Here is a 20,469-nt window from a genome sequence, read left to right as displayed (position 1 = left end):
ATATTCCGTTCTCCCCTGGCAGAAGTCAGGAGGGGGGTGATTAACAACCCATCATGGATCTGCATCTGGTTACGAAACGAGAGCCTGTGTGGTGGTACCGTACAAACATACAACAGCCGCCTTTGACTTACGGCTTTGGCACATGACTTTGTAAATGAAATACTTATTTTGAAAAGATGGTACTTTTGGGGCTCTGTTGTTAAAGTTAGAATGAAAAGGGAAATTGTCCTTTCTGGTGAGAACGGATTGTTTTGGAATAGTCTCTTATACTTTGGGTCTGACATTTTGTGATGTTGCGGGTACAAGACAGCAGACGGGGTACTCGACGTAACCTCAGGGACGTACTTGTCTCAGCAGTGATTATTTTTAGGCAACAGAAGGGTTAAATATGGTTGTAGCTGGAAGCCAGAGTTCATGTGAGGTGTCCTGCTGGTAGCTAAGCAATGAGCTTTCCTAAACTATTGCAGGAGTGACCTCTGACTAATCCCTAGATAAATCAGTTTCATAGTGCTGGCTCATCTTTGTGCTCCTCTGGAGTGCAATCTGTCATGATTTTGCAGCATGTGCTGACCTCGGTTTTCTTCATTTGTATGTGTTGGGAGATGTTACCGTCAATTCATTATCTTTTCACCTTTTGCCATTTTTGTAGTCAAGAGCTGTGTTTCCTGGGTACAATTAAAATGGCAAGTGGTGCGATTTGCTAGTTTAAAAAACACCCCAAAATACACCTGCTGGTTTTGAGAGTATTGCAGAATGTTTTTACCAAGCTGTTGTTGAAGAGGACCAAAAGATGCTTAAGAACTTGAGGTGTTTCAGAGTGGCTGAGTTTGCAGCCAGAACACTCAAGAGAATTCAGGTTTTGTGTAATAGTAATATTTCACCTTCGTTTGGCACTTCCCGTGAGCAGATCTCGAAGTCCTCTACAGAAGAGATCAGTATCGTTATTTCCATTTTGTAAGTTGAAACAGGCATGGGGAGTGGGAGAGCAACTTTTGCGAGTTTACCAAGGCGGCAAAAGCAGGGCATAGAGCTCCTGAATGGAAAATCCTGATCCAGTGTCTGCTGACTTGATCACACCAGCTTGACAATAAAATAAGTGAGAATAGAATATGTAATTGATAGCACAGCTGTTAAATGGGTTTCCCGGTAACATTCTCCCAAAGCTAGTATGTTTTCAATGTACAAAAATTAACATGCTGTATTTTGCATGCCTTCATTTCCTGCAGCATTAAGGGGTCTCTGTGCCAGGTAATGTATATTGTATAATAACGTTTGCTTTCACGGAAAGCTTCATGTGTTCCAGGCACTCTACAAGCATTCACCAGCGTCTCCTCTAATAAGGGTATATCAATTTCTGCTTGTATAGGAGACAAGTAAGGCAGAGATGGTATGCTGTGACCATGCCTGGATCAGGCCAGAGCTGGCCCCAGGCGCTGAACTTCCAGCCCCCGGTCCTGTGCTCAGAACATCCTCTTTTTCTCCAGCAACTAAGGAAGATGTCAGTGAGAAATGCTGTTAGGCTTAAAAAACCAGTTATACTGGAAATATATTTAGAAATGTGGTTAAAGAGCGTGGTTTGTTGGACTAGTGTTTCATGCCTATTAAAAATGAATGATTTTACAAAGAATTAATTTAGTGCTTAGTTGGGAGCAATTGTTGTGGCTCAAAGTGCAGCTGAACAATTCTCTGAATTGTTAACGAGTGGCATCTGTGAAGACCAGGATGTGTCAGGTCAGAGCATGTTAGATCCAGATAGTCAGAATAAACTGACAGGTACAGGGTGTGCAGGTGGAACAGACCAAGAAATGTGGCTGGCTGGCTTTTCTGCACAAGAAGTGATGCTTGCTCCTGGGGCATAGCACTAGTAACTCACTTTTTCTTTTTTTTTTTCCCACCCCCGCCACCCCATCACATCGCCACAGAATAGTTCAAAGCACTTTAGTCTCTAATAATAATCCTTAGCGCCTACATAGCACTTTACACATTCTGGGTGTTTCACGAAAGTTACCTTGTTAATCCACACAACAGCCCTTTGAGGGTGGAAAAAATAATTATCTGTGTCAGGCCGCACCTTTTGGGATGTGCCAATGCAAGTGAATTCGGAGGCTTCGGCGGGGGGAACGCCAGGATGATGTAGCTCCACGGGGAAGGAGGGGCTGTGCCCGCTGTGCAAAGGAGCACTGCAAGAAGGAAACTGGAAAAATGAGGGAAGAGGGATTTCCTGGGGTGCAGGTGAAGGTAGAGCACTGGGCTGGCATTTATCGGTGCTGCCTGGTTGCAGGGGAGACTTCTCCAGAGGAAGGTGACCTCCCAGGGAAAGGGGCTCAGCCGCTCCGTAAAGGGAATGGAAAGATGTGCTTGTGTGACGTGGGCTGGAGGAAGCAGGTGGAAAGTAAGAGGACAAAGCGGGGTGCTTTCCCACGGCAAGGAGGCCGAGAGCCAAATCCAGAAACAGGGGCTAGCGGAACTTACTTAGGGCTGCAGAGAACTTTGTGATTAAAATAGTTTGTTCAGAAGGTTGATGAAGGGCAAGATGTTGCCTCCTGCCCTTGATGGGAGAGGTGCCGGGAAGGCTGCCTGGACCTGGCTGCTGCTGATCTCCATCAGTCCGAGGGCATTAGAAAACTGCTGAATGAATTCTTATTTATTTACTTATTGAACAGTCCAATGACATCTATTTGAAAAGCAAATCCTGGGTTTGTAGAGTTGCCAGGTTTTATAATGGCTCCTAACAGATGCTGCACACCCTGGGCTGAATTTCAAAGGCCTTTGCACTGAACAAGTGCTGCTAAACATGCACAGCCGTGTTCGCTGCCACACAACACCGCGCTTAGGCAAGGGTGAAGCTAAATATATTGCACTGACTCGTGTTAAACCTTCCAGGGCTGGGGGGTGGTTTAGAGCTGCCTTTCATTTTAGGGTAAGTGTGAAAAGCAATTTTGGGTCTTTTAGAAAAGCAAATAACTGTAACAATGGAAGCGTCACACCAAAGTGGAGCACGATTGCCAAAAAGTGAACGTGGGACCTACCCTGACAGGGGGCTGGGGAGGGCAGGGATTGGGAAGAGCACAGGCTGGTGAGCTCTGCAGAAGAAATCCTCCTAGCTCTCCCAAACCACATTGAGTGCTGAAAAAAGAAGAGTGTTCCAGGAAAAAAAAAATATGGACGTATTTTGGCTTCAAGTTTACAATCACTGGTATTTTTAGGAAACACTCTATTTATTTCAACATCTATTGAAGTCAGACCTATTTAGTGAGCCTTCAGATGAGTTGTGCAAAACCTTATCATTTCATCTTTATACCATGGATTTGTCCTCCTGTTGCTTTATTCTTTTCCCTGCATTCGTCTGCTATGCATCCTCTTTCCTATGTTGGAAGATGCCCAGTCCCTTGAGAACAGTGCTCCCTTTCGCCTACTGGGGCTGGCATTCTGCAGCTGGGAAGTCGCTTCCTAAATTTGTTGTTAAGTTAATCAAGCTGCTTTCTGCGAAGCTCACAAAACATTCGATACTACAGAGAACTCTTAACTTTGTATTGATACCTGATGAAAGCTGATGGATTTCACAAGAAAGGAGTTTAAAATCTTTTCCGTTGGTAATTATTCCAAGACTGAATAAGCTGTTTGGAATGGGTGGAGTATTAAATGTATTTCTCTATTTCTATAACATCAATACTTAAGTTATTTGGGAATATTGATAAAGCAGTTACAATGATGTTTAGCACTTCCACATTGCTTATTTTCAGCCCTATTGTGTAAACTTCCTTTATTTCATCTTATCAATGAGGAAGCTATTTGGTAAAATTTTTGTGCTCTTGTTTTTGTTATAGCTGCCTCATGGGGGGGGAACTGATCTTTATTAAACAGATTTGTTTAGTCATGCTCTCAGATACAGAGATGTGTGAATGTTTAGACTGTAGATACTGCAGGTTATTTTGGTCATATGCTGTCACAAATACGCAATGGGGATGCAGAGAGATCGATTGCAAAAAATAGGATGCTTACTTAGGTCAGAGTTATGTTTGCATTGCTGGAGACACTTAATCATGTCAGCTGCATGTATGCATGTGTATCCTTGCACAGTTTCAAAATCTGCTTTATAATGTAGGGTGTAAAACATGTCACTTAAGTTTGTTTTGGCCCCTGGTTAATCCTATGGCTCTCAGAGTAGCTGTAGCTAATGGAAGTACAGCAAGACTTCAAACAAGCATTTCAGGATGAATCCTATCTGACCTTTCAACAATGTCATTAGCTGTTAAGTTATTTTCTTGAGTTGGTTTTCCTGCTGCTGTAATTCAGCTGTAGGATGGCATATCACTAAGTTCCTTTTCTGTCTCTGATGGGCACGACGCACGCTGATGTTAGTGGTAATTACGTGTGTATGCTGAGAACAGGATCTATCCCAAACGTTCCCTGAGTCACAGGTTCCTTCCCTGGGAGTTTGTGTCAGGTTCTTTATCATTCAAAATCCGCTGTTTTGAAAACGTAAAGCAATTTCAGGCTTGCAAGTCTACCTTATTACCACAGAACTGCAGTAGAGGAACAGCAGTGAGACAAAGCAGACCAGACTGTCGCTGCTAGGTGAAATAAAAGATATTTATTATGTTCTTGTTCTTGCATTGAAGCAGTAGGAGATTTCAATGTTTGAAATCACAGGATCAGACCTTTAGCAGCAGTTTGTGCTGTTTGGACTTAAATAAAAAATGAAACTGTCATATGCCATGGGGTTGGTGCCCTTTGCCATAACCTAAACCTGTTATTCCAAAAGAAGAAGAGAAACCAGTAGCGACTGCACGAAAAAAAGGTATTAAATTTAATTAAACTTCTTAGCACTGGAGCATTGAGGGGAGAAGATGTCCTGAAGGTGGTGGCCTTCAAACCACCCTGACAAGAAGCTTCCTTAAAAACATCAGCACCTTGGCAGCGTCCTCAGGGTTAAGAAACGCAGATGATGTAGGATCAAAGGCAAAGTAATTACTCCTGTTCTCATCAAATTGCCCTGTTATTTGGTCTCTTCATTTTATATTAAGGATATATCACTCTGGTCTTTTCTGCCAATCTAATCTATGTTATGTGGCATTCAGACAACTCAACTTTGAAGTAGTTCATCAACAGGCAAGCAGTTCAAAGTCCATATCAGAATCTTTTAAAATCAGCTGTTAATGATACACTTTTGCCAGGTAGAGGTGCTGGCGGCTTGGGTATGAATGGATTGATAGGAGCATTGAGGTTGATGTCGGTAATTCTGTGTTCCTTTTATTTGTTTTCCTAGGCTGATGTTTTTGTGGTGTGTGTGCTTATATTAACATCTCTTTGACATTATTTGCTGTGGAGTCAGGAGTCTGAAAGACAAGATCAAGTGATACATCTAATGCATCAGTCATAGGAAGCAAAAAACCCACAAAAACAATGTTGTGCTTTGATGATCAAATTGAATAGCTCTGGGCTTCTTTAATCCCCTCCGAAATGCTTATTGATGGATAGGTTTTTAACTGTTTTAGTGTTCCTGCTTCAGAGAGGGATTTTATATTGGTATATAGGAAGAAAGTAAACAGATATATGTAGGGATTTTTCAGTCTATATGTCTTGATTATCCTGATCTGTTCGGACAGTTTGCTGTGGAAATAATGACTGTGATGCAATAAGCTGTTTTGGTTTTTGAGGAAACCAGCTTAAGTGGGTGTAGTGATCTTAAGGAATAAAAATTGTTTGAAAATTGACAACTCTGCATTTAATGTTAGTAACTTTAATGTTTCATTTCTTGCACTGTTTTTTCTTTTTTGCCTTAATTTTTCCATTGGTCAACTGAAATAGTTTAAAGCTGCCTTAGATAATGAGAGCTGTCAATGATTAGTCAGTGTTGTTGCAGTACTCTGTACACATTGAAGGTGCCCAGTGACAGTCTTGCTCTTGCTTCTGCTGCGGCTGACAGCTGTGATCTCATGGGAGTAGCGTTTCCTTCATTCTGAGCGCTTCTGAAAGCATTCTATGAAATATAGAATTTAAAGTTAGTAGTAGCCAATGCTATTAAAAGTATTGCATTAAGATATATGCACATCCTCAACAAAGGGGTTTTTTTCACATCTTGAAAACGAGATTATTTTTTTTTTGAACCACTTTCTGGTTTCTTGTGCATTGTCATTTCATTCGTATTCTGCAAAACCCTTTTCTGTGTGTAAGGTACCTCAAGTCGGTTCGTAGCACTCTTTTTTTCCCCAGTGCTGAACCTCCTTTGAGCAGAAGCTACCTTCAGTGTTGAATTTTGCAGTGGTTTTTCAAAGCAGAAAACAAACCCTGCTGGAATGTAGGTTGTAATCTCAAGCTTCCAGGAGTTAGGTAAGTCTACATCTATTCTGTTTTGGCACTCTGTCAGTGAGTTTCCTCATAAACATACTGCCTGTCAACAGAATTTTGTAGGTGAAGCAAAATTGTCTTTAAAATTTACCAGCCTACGTACAAATCTGTTTCTGTCCTTTACTGGAATTATGATATGAAAAATTAGTGACATTTATTGCTCATTCTATGGCCGTTACTTGTTGTAAGGAGTGGAGTTGTGTATGGCTTGGATACAGCATCTCAATATTACCTTTCAAAATTAGACATCAGCATTATTTTTGTGATAGATAACATTATTTTAAATTATCGATTATTTATTCCATAGTGTGTTACTGTTCTTTTATTTGACAAGAACTAGCTGTTACCCTCACATGACTCTTAAAGTATAGTTCTGAGAGAATGGATATGGAAGATTTCTGAATCAAGTCCCCTGCTGCTGCAAGCAATCTCAGCCTATCATTTCACATTTCAGCTTGTGAAATGTTTGGGCCTGTCATCTTAAAACTGAGTTTTATTTTGGTTTTGTCATTCCTTTATTCTTCTGCACTTTTCAGAAATGGCAAAAGCTGAATGTGATCCTGATTGATGCCTGAACATAATACTTTGTGTTTCCATGAATGGTAAACTGCTCCCGGTCAATCTGTTTCAGTCTGCTGGGGTTAAACACCTCTTTTCAAGATAATTTGGCTTAGTATCTTATCACTACAATGTAGTTCTGTATCCTAGGATGCAATCCTTATCCACCTTTGGGTGAAAGAGGAGGACTCCACCTTCTCGTCTCACAGCTTGCTTTCCCTCATTTGTCTTTGTAAAAGCATCATTAAAATATTCCCTCCATTCAGAAGTAATCTTAATTTTAAAATCATCTAATTATGTGCTTTATTCAGAGAAAAAGCTCCAGGAAGATGAAGTATTGCATAGATAATGGATTGTGGCATCAGGCTGCAAAGTGGTGTCACACATAATGTTGTTGCCCTACTTACTTGTTTCATTGGGTGAAAGTTTTAATTATAGCTTTTTTTTCTGACTGGTGACATGTTAAGTGCTCAAAATGGCGGGTCAAAGGTTGAGGGCTAATGATTTAACTAAAAATAACTCCAAAGGTGTTATTTATACCTGAGAAAGAACTCAGGGTGTTTTTACTTGTGTTTTCTGGGAATTTTTTCCTTTGTTTTGGTTTGCTTTTTTGTTACTTTGTTTTGTTTTCAATGCAGCCTGATTATGAAATTTTCATTTGGCAGAAGCAGAGGTTATATTTTAGAGGGACCATTGCTTATACCAAACCATTAAAAATAATTCTCACCACATTTTGTTTCTTTAAAGTTTAATGACATGAAAGAACCCTCTGCTGAGCTGACAGAGGTGCCTGGCAGGACTACCTCACCCTCAGTTTTGAAAGACTTAAGTATCTTGCTGCCTGCGGTAGGACATCTATATGCCAAGTCTTCCCTGGCTCTGTGGCAGTAACTGCTCATCCCCTGCCACTGTTGTGTTTGGGGTGTTGTGTTATGCTGTCCTTTCTCCTTCTTCAAATGTCGAGTGTGATCTCGGGTGTGTTGTTGTGTTTTCCTTTCTCTCTGCCAAAAAGCAGAAAGAATAATATGCTAGAGGATGGCCACTCCAGTGTGTTAAAGCAAAACAATGGACTAATGTACTTTTGAAGACAAGAGCGGGTCTGAGCGTGGATGGAGCGCTGGCAGGGCGATGCGAGAGGACTCCGCTGCAGACCATGAGTGAGCCCTTTGTTTCTCATGGTCGCTGTAGCTGCTGCAAACACATATACTCATTGCAGAAGAGGTGGCAGCAATCGTATCTTATGACGTGGGGGAAGGAAACTCTAGGCTAATTAGCAAGGGTATTCTTAAGGAGAGATTATTTCAACCTCATCTTTTCATTACTGTCTTTGAAAACATGGAGCTCCCTCCTCTGCAGTGCTCTGAAGAGCCTAGTGTTTCCTACCGCTCCTCAGCTCCCGAGGAGGGACGAGGGACTGCAAAACCAGCGTGCGCTTTCCATGCTTTCACACGTGTCCTTCAGGGATGTGACGGTTAGAATGAGACACCTTTATTTCAGTGTTCCTCTCTTGGCAACAGAGGTTAGTTTTTTGTTAACAGTTTTGCCAGAACTCTGTAGTACTGAGGTTGCATTACTTTGTTTTCTGAGAGCCTTTTGTACTTCGGGAACTAAGCTAAAAATAAGCTTAATCGTCAGAGGCTGCATTTTGTAGGACTTGAGCTTCCCGAGTCTTCATATATTTAATGATATTTAATACATGAAAAAGAGCTGGGGATCTACAAATGAAAAGCTTGTTATGTTGTTGTCCATCTCCTGTGTTAGGCAGCTCCTGAAATCAGATCAGAAGTTTCATATTTTAGAATGGCATGGGTTGGTTGGGGTTTTTTTCCTATTTGAAAGAGCGCAGGAGGAATAAGAGAGAGAGCAGTCCTATGCCGGTCCTATGAAGAAATTGTTCTCTGTTTTTGACTCACTGCAGGAACTGTCTGTGTGAGAGGAAAATTGTTTGTTGTCGGTTGTCCCATTTAAGCCTAGGTGTTATGCGTTTGGCTGGACTTCTCCCACGTCCTTCTGCTGCTCTTCTTGACCGTGAGCATCCATATAACTCACGCCACTGCCTGATGTGCAGAGCTACAGGTTGTCCCTCGTGCACGTCTGTCTTCCACCAGTGGACCGTGGGAGGGGGAACGGGGAAGAAGCAAGAGCGTTTCTTCTTCCTTTCCCAGCTGGAAATCTTCATCGCTACTGCAAGCCATCCCAGGCACCACAGACCTCCCTGAGGAGCGCGCGCAGCAGGCTTGATGCCCACTCTAACAAGAGGTCTCATCGGCGGGTGTTGTCATTTTGCTGTGGCCAAGGCTGGCATCTCTGGCGGTTCAGTCTCTGTAACCTGGACGACACACAACCCGGTATCAAGCTGAATAGTTACGCTTTCCCACAACTTTCCCCCTGAGACTGACAGCTTGGTGTATGTGAATGTGTGAACTGTGCTGTAGGCATTCGCACCTATCGCATGTGTTAAATGGAAGTTGAGAACATAAAATTAGGTTGCTTTGATCTTCTTAACGCTTTCCTATTAAATTTAAATCAGCACTCAAATCAGCCATTTCAACTTATTTCCTTTTACCAAAATGTGGAAAATCTGCTTCAACCGATGCCTTTATTCGGTTAAGTGAATCCCACCTTGGCTGTCCTGCAGATGCGCGACGTAACCAGGGGCTCCTTTAGCCTACGTTTTTGTGCAACACGAAGTACGCGCTGGAGCTGTGCTCTTATCTGGGGGCTTGGTGATGTTTTTTGACGATAGGTAACAGCTTGAGAGTAACAACATGGTCTGTAATTTAGCCTCATAATTTCATCAGCAGCTTTTTTTTTTACCATCTCAGAAACAGAATCCCAGATCTTCTGGAGGACCTTTAGGCTACAAATAGTTTTTCTATGCATATTTCTTTGCTTCCCTTGCATAGCATTTACTGAGGGCCTCAGCAGGCGTTTGGAGGCCATGCAGACTGTATATGTGCTGCCTGAATGTGTGCGTGCCTGAAATTTCATTCAGTCACTGTGCTGTAGGTGCAGCCTGGTCTGGGGCTCGGCTATACTTTCTGTGTTCCAGCTCCAGCTCTGTAAAGCTTTGGGGTAAAATTTTATTCCTTCTTTCTCTGCTTTCCAGTATGTAAGATAAAGTTAAGCTCACTCAGCTCATAGGAGTACTTTGAAATCTAATTCATTTTAACTTCTTTTGCTTTGGAAATATAAAATACTGTATAAAGCATGCATAGTCTTTATTTTAAAAGATTCAGGCTATATAAATGCTAATTTCTATCCTTGTTATTTTGTAGTGTGTTTATTAGTCATACAGTTGGAGTTTATGGATTGAGACCTCTTTGAGATGAGAGAAAATTGTTTTAGTAGCAAATGGAGATTATTTTTTTTAAATGAGAAGAAATTACTTTACAACAAAGGCATTGTCTTTGCTCCAGAGCTGCTATCTGTGTCCTGAACAGCCCTGCTTGAATTTTTCAGATTCAGAACAATTCTGGGAAAAGCTGGTGATTAGATCAGAAGGACGAAAGGTTTCTGTTGCTGACTCTGCTGTTGATTTCTCTGTCTGTAAGATGGCATTAATGATCTTTACTAACGAGCGCTGATAATTTAGTGGAGCACTGTGCCACAGACTCTGGCTAGAAGTAGCTGCAGAAGCACGTAGAGAATAGTGGTAACGGGTACTTTACTGTAGCCAGGTTCTCTAGAGCAGCTCTGCTGGCTGGCTGGACTGTCGCAGCAGCATCGACCCTGTCTGAGCATCGCGGGCGCAGGCAGTCCAATCAGCCATGCGGGCAGCTTGGTCACTAACAGCCTTGTTTGTGCCACGTGCGTTTACATTATTGCTGTATTGCTAACATTTATGGTGGAAGGGTTGTTGCCAAGTTGGGGACAAGCGTCCTTGAGAGAACAGCTGGTAATTAACACGTCTTTGTGTTTCAGAGATGAGCGGAATCAGTCAATCATTGTCAGTGGGGAATCTGGAGCTGGAAAGACCGTCTCTGCTAAGTATGCCATGAGGTACTTTGCCACGGTCAGTGGGTCTGCCAGTGAAGCCAATGTTGAGGAGAAAGTCTTGGCCTCCAACCCCATCATGGAGGTAAGAGAGCTACCGCACTAACCCCCACCCTCCAGCTGCAGTTATTATTCTGGGGCTAATATAAGCATTCAAAAGAGAGCAATCCATGCTTTTTTTTTAAGCATCAAAGAACCTAGAATAAATATATTTTAAAATTTTGGTTTTAATCCATTTACCAGGAGGTGCTTTAGGCATCATTTTGGGTAGTATTTACGAAAGATTGAGAGAAGATGGGAGGTAATGTTTCGGTATTGGTAATGTATTTCACATAACAAAGTTATTTTTGTATGAATACTGCTTTAAATCTGTTCAGCTTTGTAACATTGGTAGTTCCCACACCACTTGCCAAATGCAAGTGCAGAAGACGGTTTTTGTGTGTAAAATTCCAAAGAGGATTAAAACTTCTGGTCTTACCCACTGAACGTGTACCCCATCACATAGTGGGGGCAGGTAGATTATACTTTGAAGTGAAGAGAGTTGTTGAGTAAAGCTAATGTTCAATTTTTGGAAATGTGATTAGGGAAGATAGACTGAGAAAGCAAAGTTACATGGGATGCACACAGTTTCTTTCAGAGGGGAAAAACACAAGAGAAGATATTAATTTGTTATAGTTAGCTCAGACTAACGTTTCAGTTCTGGAAATTAGCGTAACTAACTGTAGTCAAGTCCCAAAGCCGTCGGTGTGGGAGCATAGGTGCTGGCTTTAGACCGTGAGATCACATGTGCAGTTCCCTTCTGCTTCAGGATCTTTGTTCTCTGGGAAGCTCACTAGACGCTGTAATTCTGATGTCGTGGCCAAGCAGAACACATTTCTTAGGCTCATCTGAATTGTTTTTTGTGTCTTTGCCTATGTGTGTAGGTTCGAGTTGTAGCTGAAGTTAAGGAACTATGTTAAATGATTCATCAGAGAGAAAGTCTTGGGGGAATTCCTTGAGAGAAGTAGCGCCGTCCATAAGCACGCACATGCGTGTGCCTGTGGACAACCTAAGAAAACGCTTAGGACAGCTGATGCCTTGGTAGATGTTTAGCATCTCTATGCAATAGTGTGAAGTGTTAGTGGGCAGACATGAGTAAATGGCGTGTGTGCAGTGAAGTGTGAAATGCAAAATGCTGCCGTTGTTTTCTTTCTCAGGTATTTTTAAAAATTAACTATGTTTTATTGCTTCTTTCCTCCTGGCCTGAGGAGTTCATGATACTCAAACTATAGCTGCCCCGTCACAGTTGTGTGTGTTCTGTCACAAGGTAATTGTGCCTGGTTTGTGGTGCTGTGTGGTGTTTTGAAACTGTTTTGTGGGATAAAACAAGCTGTGCCCTGAGTGGCGGTGGGCTCTGCTGTTGAGGGATCCGAATGTCCAGTGACGGGAGGAAGCCCGGGGAGCTGAGCCTTGCCTTCAACTGCACCTACCCTGGCGGAAGCAGCCTGGGCCCCGGGGAGCAATGGCAGTTTTGCAGGTGTGAGCTGGTCTCAGAGTGCTCCTTTCGCAGCTCCAATCTTTGCAGTAAGTGTCACACCGTCCTTGGCCACCTTGAGATTCGGTGCGTGGCTCACAGGACCGAGGGGGTGCCCAGCGCCTCGTCTGCCTTCCCCTGCGTACCGCGGCGGTGGTACTCACTGCCTGTCTGGTGAGTGACAGCTACGGTAGGAGACTCTGCAGGGTGGGTCTGCAGTTTGCTGTTTGTTTGATGGGTGAAATACAAACTGTCTGCAGGTTTCCCTGTGCCACTTCTTCTGTTCGGTCTCAGAGCCTGAACCAAACGTCCTTCTCTCTCAGTCCTTGGACCCCACCTCCCAGTCAGTGGCCATCAGCTCACCACTAATTGTCTGATTTAGTTTCCAAAGCAAGGAAGTTTTAATTGAGGACTAGAAATGAACTTTCCATCCATTCCTTTTTTCATCCAGTAAAAAACAATGATGGTGCTTTATTTTTATTTTCTAGGGGTAACAACGATTTCATGAACCTGGGTATATCTAAAATTTCAGTTACTTTAAAAGTTGTTATAATTGGATGAAAGTTATCCTTTTAACTTCAAACACTTGAACTTTAAATAAGCTTTAGAGTGAGTGTTGTGAAGTGTGCTGTTGAGACAGACTCTAGGATAGCAAAATTAATGTTTCGAACTCTTCAGTTGATAAGTCAGCAGAAACACAAATTAACCCATGTAGATTAGGAAGAAAATGAATACTTCATTTTAGAAACAGGAGACTCCTCATTTGCTAAGATGATTGTAAAATCTTAGGAGCAGAAGGTAATTTTATTTTTTAATTTCTATTTGGACAACCTAAACATCAGCATTTTATGAGCTACCATCATTAGTGTCAGAATTTCACATCATCTTTGCCTACTAGATACTCTGTAATATCAAGTGACTACTATACATTTCCAGCAACTATTTGAATAATTAGTTTTCTAGTCAATGACTACATACAGTTTTCATATTGCAGATATAGAAATTGTGAAGTCTTAAACCACATCTTTATATGTAATTTCCTGCCTCTCACTCTTTTGTTACCCTGTATAGCTATGCTAATTGTTCAGCTTAGTATGTACTCTGGTAAGCAATCTTATAATACCAAAGACTTTCTTAACTATTTTTATAAGTAATACCTTTCAAAGTAATAGCTGGTTTCTGAAAATATTGTAATATTATATTGCTACCAACAACAACAAAACCTATCACAGCACCAGTAATTTTCAAACACAAGAAATGCAGTATGAGTACATTCAGTTTGAATGAATTCCATATTCCGTAGAACTACAGAGATGCAATTTGTTCTTACATCCTTTATAGCAACTGTTCATCTGATGCCCACTTTGACATCTGCTTGGTCAGGCGTGTGTGCTGCTGCTGCCGTAATGGGGTTTCTGAAAGCCTAATCCCCGCTTCCCATGCTGTACCCAGCTAGCCCTTCCTGATTCACTCGCCTTTTGTTTACAGATTTGGAATACCGATACGCAGCATTGCTATTTACTCTCATTTGTTTTTCCCAAGTTTTATTTCAGTACAGAGTTCTTATGGATGGCTACATGAACTAGGAAAGTAGGACATACATACAACTCTGTGTTCTTTAGTTATCTTTAGTTTCGGAGTTAGGTACTTGATAACACACACACACACAGAGTGGCATATGATAAAACACAGTGTGCTGTATCTGAATTACTCCCAAATGCCATTCCTTTTGATACAGAGATATCTTTAGGATTTTTTTGGAAGGTGAGTTGCTATGTGATGTCTAAAACATGATCTAATTGAGAAGAGAAAATGCTTTTCTTTGAAGTTCAGCATGTTGTGATTTGGCGATTTGCATGCCTTGAATTCTGATAGATCCAGCTGGTGCCTGTTGTGGGTTGAATCCTAATGCTGATGAGGTAAGGCAGACATGCACTGAGACCGTTTAGGAGCCACAGTCATCACTTGCCCTGGGCATCCCAAAACCACGTATTATAGAGGAAATACATTGAATATTGTTTATTGTGTATGAAGCTGTATGGAATTAATCTAAGAAAGTTAGGCACATAGGGCAGCATTGAAGACTGTCTCCGAGTCGGTAACCAAGCTGCTATGGAAGGGATTCAGTTTCAGGCAAATGACGTGATTCTGTACATGTTAATTTTTAGGTTATACTTAGGCACACAGTAAATATCTTATAATATGTTTGCAGAAGTAGTTTGGAAATGTGGTTCATTGTAGAGTAATAATAATGAATTGTTAGCTGGACAGGACATAGGGGCTGTTTGCTGGACTTTGGGTTTATGATAGGTAGACTTACAGAGGTTGCAAGTACTATACATATATCTGTACACATACGTATATGAATATATACAGTGTGAAATAATTATTATAGTTTTATTAAGTCCTTAGAAGAAATCTGGGTGTATGTGAGCATTCTGTTAGACTCTTTGATTCTTTTTAGAAGACTTCAGAGAGCAATAAAAGGATTTTCACCTGGAAAATTAGACTAAGTGGAAGTGAAATCACTAGGGAGTGATTGCTAGGGAGATCAGCTCCCAGTCTTACGTTCATGAAATAACCATATTTTGGTGTTACTTGCTGACCAGGTGGAGATTGTTCTTTATTAAATTCTTGATTATTTTGAAACCAGGACAAAATTAATGTTGTTAAGTGTTTATGAGTCATGTAGATAGTTAAATAGATTTGATAATCTCTAAAAGCTGTTTAACCTTTACAATATTCTCTTTTTTCAGTCTATTGGAAATGCCAAAACTACGAGGAATGACAACAGCAGTCGCTTTGGGAAATACATTGAGATCGGTTTTGATAAGAGGTATCGAATCATTGGTGCTAACATGAGAACTTACCTCTTGGAAAAATCAAGAGTGGTGTTTCAGGTAATACTGATGTAATCATCTCACTGTATATTTGTGTGACTATGCTAAAAAAAAAAGAAAGCTATTGCTTGATTATACTAGTTATCTCTCCTAAGAGATGACTGTAATAGTGTATTTGTAATATAACACATGTGGGAAGGGGGGAGAGAAAGAAAACCAAGTCAGCCGTTCATTATATGAATTATTCGTAGCTGTAAAATGTGTATTAAAAAGGCTGTGTATTTAAACATTAAAATACTTCCAGTGCACTACTAGGTATGAGTTTGTGCATACCATAGTATTGTAGAGTAGGGCTTCAAAACCTAGCAGAAACCACTCATGCTCAAGAAGAGCTCTCTGTTGTGGTTTTTAAAGCTGCCATCTTAGCTCACTTTCAATCTCTTGTTAAAACTCACTGCTATTGCAATAATTACAAATGAGTCTTAATTGCCATTATTTAGGCAAATGAGAATATGTAATTTCATCTTCCTTGAACTCTCTTCATTTTGGTATTTCATACTTGAACATATCCACAACCTTTTTGTCTCCCACACTCCTCCTCCATCTTTGCCTACCTTATAGTCTAGAGCTCAGTAAAAATGACTTATCCTTGAGTGGCTGCCTAAAGGTATAAGATAAATAATTACAGTTTGCATTATGTAGGGGTGTTTTGTGAAATACTGTTGTATATTTTAAAAATGAGAGCCTTATTGCACATGGTTTAGCTGAAAGAGAGTATTTTTCTTTTTTTTTTGTTTTGTTTGAAGTTATGAAATTTAGAGTGCTTAAGTTCAGAATTATGGTGTTGGTCATGAGTCATAACCTTCTGAGCTGTGTTTGTCCTTCATTTTAAAATTCCAGCTTTGCCTTGGCAAGAAAGATACTCCCTTCACCAGCTTACTATAAATGCTGAGGCAAATGGTATTAGTTATTTTTGGAAAATGAAAAGCTTCTAAGTATGATCATTTCACCCACCCATAGAATCCTGATCTATATTTAATAGTAATCCACTGTTCTGAAAAGTGAAATCATACATTTTTTTGAAATGAAAATGTCTGCATGCTACTCGCTGGTGAAAATGGATTAAATTAATCAACAAGGAAATGATAGATGCTGATTTATCTTTTCTTTTTCCATGTGGCTTCTATGCTTTTAATGTAATGCTAGAGAAAGCATTAAACATAATAATTCTTTTGTACTCATGGATGTTTCTGGCACTTGTTAAGTTGTGAAAAATAATCAATTCCTTTCTTTTTAAAGGCAGAAGAGGAGAGAAATTACCACATCTTTTACCAACTTTGTGCCTCTGCAGCATTACCTGAGTTTAAAACTCTACGATTAGGTATGAAATTCACATTCATTGTGTTGTGCAATTGTAGGTACAAAGCAGCATCTCTGAGCTTTTTGAGCCATAGAACTAAATGAAGAATTGCTGGCTTTTAAATTCTAAACTTTTAAACCTTCAAATACTAAAATATATTGAAAATAACTAAAATGGCAGATCTCAGACTTCGTGGTTTTTAGATAAAACGAAAGTAACACATTTGTTTCTTCAGCATACTCTTAACACCCTGCAGTTCTAATCACTAGGACTTACTATGTCCTGGATTCCAGAGTAGTTTTCCAGTGGCGAGGGTGAAATTCTCTTCTCTTGGTCCTTTAAAACCTTTTTTCCATGGCTCCAGCTACTAGATAATTTTACCATTTCTGGTATAAGCACCTGAAAAGCTTTATTTTGCATCTGCATACTTTCACTTGGGCTGTTAACCAACAATTACTTTACCATCTCTGCTAACCTAGTGATCACAAAACTGTTAATGAAATTTTTCATTTTTCAAATTAAAATGTTGATAAAGGAAAGGTTTCTCATTTAACAGGAACTGGTACTTTGTAAAACAAGGACGTGATGATGGCCTTGGGACTGGCAATCACCTGATCATTTTTTAAATTGAATATAAATTTCAGTGCTGCTTGTATATTTTTTAAAGTTAACTTCACAGTGGGAAAACTGCACAGCTTGTCAGTGCTAATTTCTGAAATATCTTTCTGGTTTTAAAGTGTTTCTCTGCTCTTCAGCACCATCCTGGCACATTTAGGATTCACATCTGCTGACACAGGAAAGAAAGAAACTGATGCAATTATAACTAAGGAAGCCATTTAGCAGACTCCTCTTTCAGCATTCTTGAAACCTTAGCAGATCAGAAGATAAGGAGTCTGTTACTGCAGCTGGAAGCATGGCCACTGAAACCGTAGGAATTTACACAGTACCCAGGAGAGCTACTGCTCTCCCAGTGAAGCCCAGTGCTGTCCCCACAGTGGTATGAAGCTATCAGTTCTCCAACCACGACTTCTCAGACAGAACAGATTACAGATACTCGTAAGACTAAACCAGACCATAAATTAGAAATGAGAAGAAAATGGGCAAAATAGAATTTTTTAAATATCCTGATGCAATAATAGCATAATAATATCTGCCACAGAATTTCAAAGTGCTGCTGCTGTCAACTTTGCACCTACCACTTGGGTGGTTGGCTCAGACCTGGAGAATAATTGCTTCCAAAGTGATTATTCCACAGGTGTGGAAGTCTGAATCAAGGTTAGGTAGAGAATATGCCTGAGGGCCTATTGTAGGAACCAGGTAGCTGAAGAATACTTATTTGCATTGTTAAATCTTGAAAAAATTCTCCAGAATAAGTGGGTCCTCTAAGCCAGAAGGCAAAAATATACTGATGTATTTCAAATCATGGATTCTGCCAGGAGCGACTTAATCGTTACACAGATTTACAGATGTGCTGTGAATTTCTGCATCAGTCTGTGTAAAAGATGTGTTTTTTCTCTTACAGGGAATGCAAATTACTTTCACTATACAAAGCAAGGTGGAAGCCCTGTGATTGATGGTGTCAATGATGCTAAGGAAATGGTAAACACCAGGCAGGCCTGCACTTTGCTAGGTAATTTGTAAAACACAGTCATATCCCAAATCCGATATACCAGCAAGTGTTTTCTACATTGTTTCTGTATATTTTCTTCATACTCTGTTGTGTGTAAAAACAGGAGAGTCTGATAAACTTTGGGACTGAGATACTTTCATTGCATGAAGAAGGTATTTAAATTGCAGTGGTATCACTCGTCTAGTGTAGGAGAAGCACGTGTTATATGAATGTAAATGGTGGATTCCCTTGGTGTAGCATATAAAGCGTTGGAGGTCACTGACAAAACACTTTGAAACAGCAAATTAAGTCGTTCATTTTAATGGATTTTTTTTGTATCTGGTTATAAAACATTTTTAACAGAAGTGGAGCCAAGCAGTACTGTCAAATGCCAAAGTCTCTGAAAAAAACACACAGCGGTCACCATTTTTCTCTTCTTAATAAAATTTTTCATCAACTACAGCTCGTGGTTCTTTATTTCTCTCTCCATTCAAAACAGTTTATTCATCATTTTTCAGGGATTAGTGATTCCTACCAGATGGGAATTTTTCGAATCCTTGCTGGCATCCTTCACCTGGGCAACGTGGAGTTTGCATCTCGGGATTCTGACAGCTGCACTATTCCTGTGAGTAGTAGATGAACTGAAGGGCATGGTTTCTATTCTGACAGTTCTGTCTTCTGCTTGTTTGCAGGGACCTCTTCTGAAAAGGAGTAACAATATAAAAACACAAGCAGTGTGTTTATTTCTAATTTGTTAACATTTCCACAGTTCTTTTTGCAGATGTATTCAACTCTCCTCAGTTTAGAGGCTTTAGACAGTACTGTCTGTATTATAACAGTGGCTGCCTTAATTTTGTTTCAAAACTGTAGTTGATCTGTCCTAGAAAAGTCTACCAGACAGGCTTGCTTTGAAGTCCTGGACAGGTGTCTTAGGTCTTTATATTCCTACACGAATACATTCCCTGCCCACAGTAAACGCTTTGCAGGAATTTTTTTTAATGTTAAATGCCAAAATGGCCTAAATAATTGCAAAGCAAATGCTTCGCAAAGTCCTCTGGGATGTCTAGACACTAGCATAGGATATACAGATATTTGTGACTCATCTAAGTGTCATGGTTTTAGCAGTCCTTTTTACCTTTGTGGTGGTCGACAAGGAGGACTGCATAGTCTGATCTGAAAAAAACTCCTCATCCAGTGAGGCCCAAGGCTTCTTACTGAAGTCCATATTCTGCAGATGAGAAACAAAAAAGATCTGGCTTGTCACTCTTTGATTCCTTGGATTCACAAGTGTCCAGTTTCTCCTTTTGCCTTTCCTTGAACGTCTACTGCTGGACTACACAGCCTTCATCTTTCTTCAAATAGTAGCAACAGTTGCAGGGTTTTTTTCTCATTTTTCTATCAGTCACTTTCTCAAGAATCTGCAGTAGCAGTTTCTGGAGCTGAGACAACGGGTCCCTTATTGGGCTGCAGATGATGAGTGTGCCTGGTCTGACACCATCTGTCCGTGGCACCTAATGGATAGCTGCTGTGAAACCACAGCAGCAGTCTGGCTCTTCCGTGTGTCTTAAAAAGGTTTTCACTACAAAGAAAGCATCATTTAATGATCACAGGTAGAAAGCTGATGAGCCCCAGCGCATGATGAGCTCGTCTGTGTTGTAATGGGTATCTCCAATGCAGGAATCCCACTGAATGAGCTTGTACAAAGCTGCAAGTTCCTGTGCAATCCTATCCTGACGTGATAAACATCTATCTAGCAGGTGGTGGTGAATGTCTGCTCAATGGCATCCGCTACCTGAGCCGTGCTGTTCTCTGACAATAGCCATGTCATTGCAGAGCTCTCTCTGTCACAGTGCAGACTGGTCTGCCTGGGAAGCACTGGTGTGGTGATGCAATGGTGGTGCTCCGGGGAGCTCAGCGAAGGGCTCTGTGTGGTGCTGTGTGAGTGAATCGGTTTGTTCAATGTCAGCTTGAGTAACCCTAACGTGACACTCTTTTGTGCAGTGTTCATTATTATTACTTTATTGTTGTCTTCTGAGCCAGTTAAGGTTGTACGGCTAAACTGAAAGAAAACATGCTTAGTTAACTGGATTTTGGAGGTGTATCAGCACTGCCATGGGACCTGTATGCTGTAAGGACTGGAAGAAGCCCCAGAGAAGTCATAAGGACGTGGAAATAGAAAGATAAAGCTGATGTACCCTGAAGCTACTGGGCATGTAGCAACAGTCCCTTATAATCTGTCCTT

The 20,469-nt window shown here is 40.7% G+C and overlaps 1 protein-coding gene across 9 annotated transcripts in view; it reads left to right on the top strand.

Annotated features, from left to right (window-relative positions):
- The window catches only part of MYO5A (myosin VA), a 105,530-nt gene that overhangs the window by 32,567 nt on the left and 52,494 nt on the right, over positions 1-20,469 (top strand). For 8 of the 9 annotated variants that reach the window (XM_075045292.1, XM_075045290.1, XM_075045288.1 and 5 more), the window contains exons 5-9: positions 10,834-10,990; positions 15,175-15,318; positions 16,558-16,639; positions 18,141-18,248; positions 18,746-18,852. In XM_075045292.1, the coding sequence (XP_074901393.1) occupies positions 10,834-10,990; positions 15,175-15,318; positions 16,558-16,639; positions 18,141-18,248; positions 18,746-18,852 (598 nt within the window). Of the gene's footprint in view, positions 1-9,151; positions 9,258-10,833; positions 10,991-15,174; positions 15,319-16,557; positions 16,640-18,140; positions 18,249-18,745; positions 18,853-20,469 lie in introns of those variants that run through there. The other variant, XM_075045293.1, reaches the window with a different exon arrangement.

Source organism: Buteo buteo, chromosome 13, assembly GCF_964188355.1.
Source record: "Buteo buteo chromosome 13, bButBut1.hap1.1, whole genome shotgun sequence".
Classification (NCBI taxonomy): Eukaryota; Metazoa; Chordata; class Aves; order Accipitriformes; family Accipitridae; genus Buteo; species Buteo buteo.
The sequence above is the reverse complement of the archived record's forward strand: the minus strand, read 5'-3'. Positions and strand labels throughout refer to the sequence as shown.